General features: G+C 43.1%; 1 protein-coding gene across 1 annotated transcript in view; it reads right to left on the bottom strand.

The window, feature by feature from the left end:
* The window catches only part of LOC103261307 (laminin subunit alpha-3), a gene marked incomplete at both ends in the record, with an annotated part of 202142 nt that overhangs the window by 106359 nt on the left and 85431 nt on the right, over nt 1-10352 (bottom strand). The window contains 6 exons of the mRNA XM_021712821.1: nt 564-663; nt 1713-1818; nt 2033-2085; nt 2799-2898; nt 4169-4215; nt 6303-6440. Of these exons, the coding sequence (XP_021568496.1) occupies nt 564-663; nt 1713-1818; nt 2033-2085; nt 2799-2898; nt 4169-4215; nt 6303-6440 (544 nt within the window). The remainder of the gene's footprint in view (nt 1-563; nt 664-1712; nt 1819-2032; nt 2086-2798; nt 2899-4168; nt 4216-6302; nt 6441-10352) is intronic.

Here is a 10352-nt window from a genome sequence, read left to right as displayed (position 1 = left end):
ACCCTTGGCCTCTCCACTCCCTCACGCCTTCACTCCCGAGTCCCTCTTTTATTGGCCCAGGCTCTTGGGCATGTGGAGCCACCTCTTCTTATTCCCTCTCTTATTGGCCCAGACACCTGGGTGTGTGGCGCCGCCCCCTCTTATTCCCTCTCTTATTGGCTCAAGCAGTTGGGCGTGTGGAGCCGCCCTCTCTTACTCCCTCTCTCTCTAGTGCTGGCCTATCTGCTGGCTCCTCACACTCTGACCTGCACATGTAGGCTGGGCCATGTGAACCCGCCTCATGCTTCCAGCTCTCGTCTCGCCCACCTGGCTTTTTGCATCTGGAAGAACTTTCAAGCTAAGTTGGTCTATGGCCTACACAGCAGAACAGGCTTTATGGGCAACGCCACCGCCTATTTTAATCAACTCACACAAAAATGTCCAGATTGCAAATTACAAAGGACAGCTTCACTTCCCTGGATCCTCAGGACCGCCTCTCTCTTCACCAGACTTGAAGCACAGGCAGGAATGCCTAAGATCATCTTCCACAACATGAGCATAGGAAGAAGCTTCCCGAGACTCACCGCTGGCACGACTTTCCCACGACATGCTCTCGGCACTGGCACACTCCAGAGGTCCCACTGCACATGGAGGAGAGCGCTCCACCAATGTCACACTGACACCCTAAAAGTCAGGAAACAGCAGCGATTACCCATCAAACCATCTCCACCTTTAATGTTTTCCTCCTCTCTACCAAAAAACGAATAATCCCAATGTTCCAGCATCTGCCTTCTTTTTCTGCCACATCTTATATCTCACAGGGTTTTGAAACACATAGGTACCCTCCATACTCAAATAGCATGTTTCTCCACAAATCGGCTTCTAAATTGGAGGTGCACTACTGTAGGCCAGCTTGAATGCTGTTTTCCAGTGCAAAAGTGACAGGAACCCAGGAGCTAAACATGATATGTAGGCTGGGCATGGTGGCTCACACCTGTAATCCCAGCACTTTGGGAGGCCAAGGCAGGAGGACTGTAGGACACCAGCAGTTGGAGACCAGGCTAGGCAACACAGCGAAACCTAGTCTCTACAAAAAAAAATACAAAAATTAGTCAGGTGTGGTGGTGCGTGCCTGTAGTCTCTGCAGTTTGGGAGGCTAAGGCAGAAGGATCACCTGAGCCCAAGAGATAGAGGCTGTGGTGAGCTGTGATCGCACCACTGTACCCTAGCCTGGGTGACAGAGTGAGACCCCGACTCAGAAAAAGAAACAGTGCTATTGTCAACAATGAATGCAAGGGAGAGGCCGTGAGAGAGGTTCAAGAGTAGCCTTGTGGAGCCACTGTTCCCGCAACTTCACTATTTCACGCAACACTCTCTGTAAAAATCTAGTGCTAGCTTTTTTGATAATACAAAATATTATATTTTGTATGATAATATAATATATATCTTTTAAAATAAGTTATATTTATTATATCCTCTAAAATAAAGTTATCGCAATTTTGTTTTTTTACAATTAAACCAACAGTGTGCTAGGAGACGAGAAGGGGAAGCAGCCTCGTTTGCAATTGTTAACTAGTGTCAATGTAATGCTTGGCCACATCCCCCGGACGGAATGTCTCAGTGCCATCCCATCAGAAAGTCTGCATGAAGCCAACGAACACAGAGAAAGGTTATTCTGACCATCTCTGGCCATCAACACTGTGCTTTGCTCAGGACCCACTGAATGTATTTACCTTGACACCCAAAGTAATTGCTTTTTTCCAAAGCAAAATATCCATCTTCGCAGGTGTCACAGGAATCGCCATTCACATGGGACTTGCAGTGACAGTCACCATCTCCCTGCAGAACAAAGAACTAGATGACAAAATTTGATACAATCACGGAATTTGCTAATCTTTAAGACTGAAAACTGGCTCATTGTACAAAAGGAAGCAGTGGGAAAGATTACTGTGTACTGTACCATGAGCAGGTACTAGCACATTCCCCCAGAACCTCCACAATCAGTTGCTATAACACTCTGCTGTCATCACATGAAAAACTCGGCCCACATTACCTGCCCACACTCTCCAATTCCACTCACTGTTCCCGCTGCATGGCACAGGCATTCTGGGGAGAAAAGAAAGCGTCTTTGAACCAAGGGTGACATAAAAGACAGTTCTCGGTTCTGGGAACATTACACTCCTGCAATCTGACATGTGCAGTCAGTCTTTCCAGCACCCTCCAGCAGAATCTCGGTTTCCATCACTGAAAATTGGAGGCCTAAAATTGGATTGCTTTCTGGGGTTGGCAGAACAGATCAATCAATACTATCCATCTACAAAAAGTAATAGCTAGTTTATGGCTACTCCAAGACACAAGCTGCAACATCATGAAGTTTAAAAATGATTCTAATGTCAAGGTCACTACTGATATGCTTGCAGGAAAAATATATTCTATTCAAGGATATTCACTCTGTTTATACCTTTAACTTGTTGTTTTTAAGTTCTTATCCTAGCTTCAATATAAGCATAAGATTAAAATAAAATTAAACCAGAAAGAGTGAAGCATAAAAACAAGGAGGTAAAAACCATTTATCAAGTAGCTGCTGTCTCAGACACCAAAATACATATGGAAACAGGATATAAATCCCTTGCTGAGACTTTGGAAGTGACAGAAATTCTGCCAAAACTTAAGGGGAAAACATTGAAACATTATACAGAATTTCAGTCAAATAGAACGGACTCAACAAATAGCTCTTTTGTGGGCTTAGTCACTGAGACAATGAAAATTAAAAGGAAGATATAATATAGCAAATTTTTATGGCATTTAAGAAAGCTTACCTGAACATCCATTGGGGTTTTCCTTTGCCAGATTCCAATATAATGGTTTGCAGATGCTACAAGTAGGATTTTCAACATGAAGCTTGCATTGGCAATACCCCTTTGAACAAAAACCAAACTAACTTTTGACATCTTGGAATTAAGACATGTTTTCAAACTTGTGATCTGAGCAAAAGCTTGCACAGAAATCTATTTTGGGCATGAAAAGTAATTAAGTGTATCCAGAAGGAATACAATACTGGGCTAATTTCAACAGTCTTCAAATTTTTTTATTCATTTATTTGAATCAGAATCCACATTTGTGATGAAAAAGAAATTGGAAAATATAGAGAAAGAGAAAATTGAACTATCACTCTTTTTTTTTTTTTTTGAGTTGGAGTCTCACTCTGTCACCCAGAGTGGAGTGCAGTGGCCACTCCCGGCCACCACAGCCTCGACCTGCTGGGCTCCAGCGATCCTTCCGCCTCAGCCTTCCAAGTAGCTGGAACTACAGGCGCACACTACCACGTCCGGCTAATTTTTTGATTTATTGTAGAGATGAGGTCTCACCAAGTTGCCCAGGCGGGTCTTGAACCCGCGGGCTCAGGCAATCCACTCACCTCAGCCTCCCAAGGCGCGGGATTACAGGCTGAGCCACCGAGCCCGGCTAACTATCACTCTTATTTATAACATTGTCTGTGTCTACTGATGCTGTTACAGCCTGGACTATACATTAAATGGAAAAATATCTGAATATTTAACACATTGAGAGTCAGTCTAGAGTTATGTTGATCTGAGAGTACTTTTGTAATATGCAAGATTTGCTGCCATGTTTCAATCTCGTTAAGCCTCACAGTAAAGACGGCAGAATCTCCTTTACTCTGTCTTTCCAGTTTCTGGAGGTCAGTATCTCTAGGCTCTGAGGCCAAGATGATAGATAATTTCTAAAGGTCTTGGAAAAGTGTTCAGGATCTCGAAGTACTGTGCTTAGAATAAGATAAAATAAATTGCAATTATTTTGTACACAGCCAACTTTACTTAATGTATCCTTGAGTGTGAATTTTCTCAATTGTATGAGAATTTTGCTTGTCAGACTTACATGCTACGTCTGTGGTGGCAACACCTTCAGAATTGCCTACAGGAAGAGTTAAACTCTAGGACTCTGGAATAAAACGTTTATGTAAACCTTATTATTTTGTGTTTTTAGGGGAAGAAAAATCACAAAAACATATATGCACTTTGAAAAAGAGTGACCTCTTTAAGCAATTTGGCCTAGGGTTCTACTTTAATTTACTTTTAATTTCAGGAAACTTCCACACTGTCAGTTGTTAATACACATCAGAATAATACAGGTAGAAAGAATTGTAACCCTTTTATAACCCTCTACTTACCAAACTGAAGTCGAGGGTACCAGCTGGGTCACAGGCACTGCTGGAACCTGTATATGATTTAGAAATGTTTAAATTATTTTGTAGCGTGTTGTTTGGTTTTCTCTTTGCTTGTATTGATGTTCCACATTTTAAACATTTTGCTTATTGTTAAAATAGGGCATCTATATTTATATTTTTTGATAGATAAGCAGCAAAGAATTTGTGTGCAACTCATGGTTAAGCATCCTAACAGATGTTTTTTACTCTTAATACCAGAATTGCCTCTTCTGCTACTGAACAATCCTGTTCCCTGCCTGCTAATAAAATTTTATTGATGATGCAGGAGATTATATAACAGATTCTAAAATGTGGAGTATTGTTTAGTATAGTCCAGAAGAGGGCAATATTGTACCAAGAAATTTTTTAAATTGGCCTTTAAGAATTTGTAAGTACATTTTTTAGTTCACCAAGAGTTAATTCTTTAATTACCACAACTCCCTTATTCCCACCTGTACTAAAGTTATTTATAAAATCAATTAGTTTGCTTTCCTGACTTAATCAGTCTAGCACTGCTAGTTTAATATAATCTGTCTTCAATAAATTGGGATTTTGCAATGTTTCAATATTACTATTATACAGCATTTGAACAAAAAAAGTTAGTTACCTATAAGTCTGTTCTGAGCCTGGCTTTTCAAATAATTTAAATAAATCCATAATAGGGTCTTGTTTTCCTACAAATTTTTCTTCTGTCCCCTGCATTTTTCTACAATATTCAACACAACCCTCCCACTCTTTCCCAGCCTACCCAGGCCCAGCCTTGGGTTCTTCCCCAGAACACAAATGTTACCATTTAGGCCTGGGTGGCTGTGGTTCTCAGCCTTACTACCTGGCACCACAGAATTTCCCTCTGTTCCTTATGCCCATGGAGACCAGCAGACCCACCCCAAGACGCCTTCAAATTCTGGGGGCCTCCAGGCCTTCTCAAAGGGAAGCAGTCCCCTCTGACTGCTGGTTGCAATTTCTACCCTCAGGAAAACTGGTCGCTGGAGGATTGTGGTTAGCAAGGTTCTGGGAAACGGTCTGCACTGCAGCCGTTTCAGATGGCTCTGGACACTAGGTCTACAGGATTGCAGCATGGTCAGGGACAGGGAGGGGATGGAGAACTACTTTCTCCTGACGGCAAGTCTAGCTCAACCTTCCACAAATACCGCTTCTCTATGGAGCAAGAGTCCTCTGAAATCAGTGGTCAGGAGCTGCTGGCCTGCCCCTGGCTGCACTCACCAAGGAGCTCTGGGAGATTTGCTGGCAATTCATTTCTGTCTCCTCTGCCACAGAACACGCTGATTCTAGCACTCATGTCAGTGGAGTCTTGAATACCAACGGCACTTCTTTGTTGCAGGTTTGGTTTTCACCTCTTTCTTAGCTCACTGTCTCCAAGCTGTGTAGACTCCAGCTCCCCCCACCTCTTTTGCACTAACACCTGGGTTGAAGTATGATGTTGACACAGTCCCCCAGGAGGCCAGACGTGGGCAGTGAGAAGGACTGAAACACAGCAAACATCCTGCTCAGCTTGCCAGGAAGGGGACCTCTTTGAAAGATTATGGGATGGCCAGCATTAGCACTGCAATTCAGTAACAAGAGAAGAAGGCACGACGCCCTGAGACAGGGGACAGCGAATGTTCCATTTAACTCAAAGGAGTCACCTGTGTTGCACTGCTACCCACAGTTGACATGTGAACTGAGAAACCTAAACTTATAACACATGGGAATTTTCATTCTTTTTAGTTAGGAAAAAAATTGGATTTTTTTTTTTTTTGAGAGTACATATCTGTTTGGTTTTTTTTAATTTTTGAAAAGATTTTTTAAAATATATAAAATAGAGGCGAGGTCTTGCTGTTGCCTAGGCTGATCTCGAATGCCTGGGCTCAAGCAATACTCTCACCTCGAACTCCCAAAGAGCAGGGATTGCAGATGTGAACCACTGTACTTGGCCTGAAATATGTGCTTATAATGGATTTGAACTGGGGAGAGATCAGACAAATGTGTAGGAGTAATCAGTGGTGGGTCAGTATGGGGCTTGCAGGCTTCTCTGAGAGGCTGGCTATACACACTGCAGAGAAGAATCAGTCCTCCAGCAATCCACTGGCTTCCCTACCTTGACAGTGGGGGAAATCATAGGCTCCTGAGAGACACCTGTCACACCGCTGTCCTGTAATCCCTGGCCGGCATTCACACTGTCCAGTCACTGGACTGCAGGGCGTCTGGTAGGATCCAAGGGCTGAACACTGGCAGACTGGAAGGAAAGAATTCCATCAGAACCAAAGCAGCAGGGTAGCAGGGAAGGAGGAGAACTGTGTCCTGGATCACAGCATCAGGGTGGAGCCAGACAGACCCAAACGCAAGTTCCTGTTCTACCACTTAGAGGATCTGGAACCCGAAACAAGTCACTCAGTTACTCTAAGCCTCGGTTTCTCCTTCCTTAAGTGAGAGTGATACTGGCAGATATTTGATAAGATTGTTGTGAGGGCTGAATAAGATAATACCAAAAGAGATGGGGATAATGCCTATCATATCAGGCATCCATTAACTGCTAGTTTTTGTTGCTGATCAGTTAATTTCACGGTCAGTTAATTTCATGGTCAGTTAATTTCATTGGCAGGTGTGGGTGAGGGCTTTGGGGATGCTTCTCACATACAGTAATGGGCACTTGTAGGAGGAGGAAGGAGGGGCCAGCTGATGGGGGTGTGGCTTATTGGAAGAACCACATTAATTGCACATCCCACTGGAGATCGAGTGTAAGCCATCCCAGTCCAGATCAGCCTACTACTGTCCCTATTTTTCTCTGTCCTCCTCTCTTTACATCTATTTTCTCAAGGTCTAGTATAGTCGAGTAGTCATAGAAAAATTTATGTAGGCAATATTGGAAATAGATAGAAAAGGTACCTCACATTCCTATTCCTCAAGCTGTTACCATCAGGTTTAGCTAAATAAATATGTGTGGATGGAGAGAACAGATTCTGGCCATTCCCGTCTCTGTTCCCTTCCCACTGGATCAGGTTTCTACCAGTCTCTGTGCAGCTAAACTCCTACCGGGTTGGAGTTGCTCAGCATCACTCCCATTTGCACTGTAGGAACCCTACTTTTGGGAGGGCTAAGCCGTGGAAATGACCCAACTAACTTCTTCAGCTGATAGGTTTTACATCTTAAGAACTGGATACCGATATCCCATGAATTCCCAGGGATAACTGTATCCCTTGATGTCATAGAGCTACAAATCCAGAGAGGGGCTAGAGAATCATTGACAGAGTATGAAGCACCCCATCTTACAATAAACTAAATAGGAGAAATGTGCTTAAGCCACTCCCCCGGCTGTCGGCAGACTGCAGGACAAGGACTCAGATCTCCTACTGCAGTCTCCTCCAGTCTTCTCTCATGGCCCATGGTCTCACCTGGCCCATGGGCAGGGAGTAAAGTCCCCACCTAGTGGCTCATTTCTGAAATGTTCTTGGGCTCTGTGACACTTAATTTTGTGTTAACTCAGCTAGACTACAGTGCCCAGATGTTTGGTTAAATACCAGTGTAGATGTTGCTGTGAAGGTATTTTTTAGATAACATTTACATTAAATCGATAGACGTTAGGTAAGCAGATGGCCCTGCCTCACAAGGTTGGGTCTCATCCAGTCAGCTGAAGGCCTTGAAGAAAAAGATGATGTGCCTTAAAGAACAGAGAATTCTGTCTCCAGATTACCTTCAGAATAGAGTTGCAAAATGACCTCTTTCCTGAGTCTCCAGAAACTGTGAGTCAATTCCTTAAAATAAATTCTCTCTCTCTCCTCACTCTCACCACACACATGCACAAATTATATATATATATATATATATATATATATATATATATATATATATATATATATGCAATATTAATACATGTACATTCATCCTATTGGTTTGTTGCTCTAGAGAAACCTGACAAATACAGATTTTGGGACCAAAAGAAGTATTTCTAAGGGAACAGAATCTTAAGAATAAGCTCCCTGAATTAGTTTTGGGGTTTTTGAAATTGATTCTTGAAGGCATTGATGACTCTATTTCCACCCAATAGTGAAGAGAGAACTGATAGTCCATAGTATGATATAGCAATAGCAACACACAAAAATATCACTCTTCTGTACTTCTAATCAATAGACAAGGTTATACTAGGCAAGGTTCTGGTTGACCGTGTATTTAATAATATAGAACTTTTTTATCAAACAAATGAGCATAATGAGATCGGCCAGATGCTCCTAATTGGGCTAAACAAAGTTGGGGGGGAGGGAAGGGATTTGAGTGCCTAGCCCAGGCACAGCACAAATAACTTGACAGTTTCTCTGCCTTCCTGGAAAGAAACCCTTGTCTCTTACTGCCTCAGAGCTGAGATTGCAGAAAACCAAATCCAAAGTCTTCATCCTGTGAGTGACTGAATTACAATGCAAATTAATTCCCAGTCTTGGAGAGCATCTGCTGTTAAAGTGAGGGCATTGATTGGGAAAGAATGGGATTCTGAAAACTGGTTTGGGGACATAAGATCATGATGAAGATGGGCACACTGAACCTCTGAATTCCAATGAGCCCTCTCTACCAGGAGAAATGGCCTTTCCACCCATGTCTGAGGAGATTAACTCTGCTTTGAGGAAACTGTAATTGCCTTCCCTGGGGTAACTGCCTTGTAAGATATTGCTAACTTTTTTCAGGACCTGCCTCCAACAACCATCTTTCCTTATAGACTGTTAACTAGATTCAAGTCCCAGCAGGCTTGAAAACTGAGGTGCCAAGTAACTATGCCCACCTTGCTTTTGGTGACTAAGTGCCGCTACTTGGCTCCTGCCACCCTGGGACCCGATTACCCCCAGTGCAGGTAGATTTTCCAATTTCACTTTCCTAGGTAGAGGTAGTTCTAATGGCTCCCACTTGGCCTTTCCCATTGTAATAACCCTCACTTCATAGGTCAGGGAGCCAATGCAAAGGATTTGCCAGCTGCTGAGTATGTGTATTCCAGTTATGAATTCCAGAGCTGGGGAAACAACTACAGGATGAGGAGTCCACTGAACCCACTATATGATGAACCTTTTAGATGAACTAAAAAAATCATTCATCAGCCAGATCCCCAGAGCCCCTTACTATGACTGAAGGGTCACAGTGACATTTGGGGTCTCCTGGAATTAGTGTCAATTCAGACCTGATGTTAAGTAATTCCTGAAAGGTTTTCTTATTTCCTTTTTCCAAGTATACAGTCACCCTGGTAAAAGGCCATAGGTCCCTCTGCAAAAGGTCTCTACCTAGGAAAATAATGAACCAAAAACAATGCCTCCTGCTGGGATTGCAGAGATGAGCACCGCCCTGGGAAGACTTGAAAGATACAGAGGTGATGATTCCCACCACATCCCCATCCAATTAATCTATGTGGCCTGTACTGAAACTAGGTAGATCTTGGAGAATGACAGTGGATAATCATAAGCTTAACTGGGTTAGTAATTCCATTTGCAGCTTCTATACAAGATGTGGCTTCATTGCGTGAGCAAATTAACATACCTGGTACCTGGGATACAGCTGTTTATCTGGAAAAAGATCTTTTCTTCACAGCTCTTAGTAGAAGCCAACAGAAGTATTTTGCTTTTAATTGGCAAGGCAAATAATGTACTTTTACAGCCCTACATCAGAGTTATATCACCTCTCTAGTCCTGTGCCATAATTTAGTTTTCAGGCCAGGGTGCAGTGGCTCATGCCTGTAACCCCGCCACTTTGGAAGGCCGAGGCGAGAGGACTGCTTAAGCCCAGGAGTTAGAGACTAACCTAGGTACTATAGGGAGACTGCGTCTCTACAAAAATTAAAAAATAAAAAATAAGCCGGGCATAGTGGCATGCGCCTATAGTCCCAGCTACTCGGGAGACCAAGATAGAAGGATTGCCTGGGCCCAGGAGGTCGAGGCTGCAGTGAGCCATGATCATGCCATTGCACTCCAGCCTGGGAGGCACAATGAGATCCTGATTCAAAAAAAAAAGGTTCAGGATCTTGATCACCTTTTCCTTCCATAAGGCATCACACTGGTCCATCACATGCTGATTAGACCTATCAAGCAAGAAATAGCAACTACACTAGATCCACTGGTAGGACATTTGGGAGTCAGAAGAAATAACTCTCACAAAAGTTCAAGGGCCTTCTACCTCC

This window comes from Carlito syrichta, unplaced genomic scaffold (genome assembly GCF_000164805.1).
Source record: "Carlito syrichta isolate Samal-C Ts95f unplaced genomic scaffold, Tarsius_syrichta-2.0.1 Scaffold303658, whole genome shotgun sequence".
NCBI classification, from domain to species: domain Eukaryota; kingdom Metazoa; phylum Chordata; class Mammalia; order Primates; family Tarsiidae; genus Carlito; species Carlito syrichta.
Note: the sequence above shows the minus strand (reverse complement) of the source record. Positions and strands in the feature narration are given on the sequence as shown.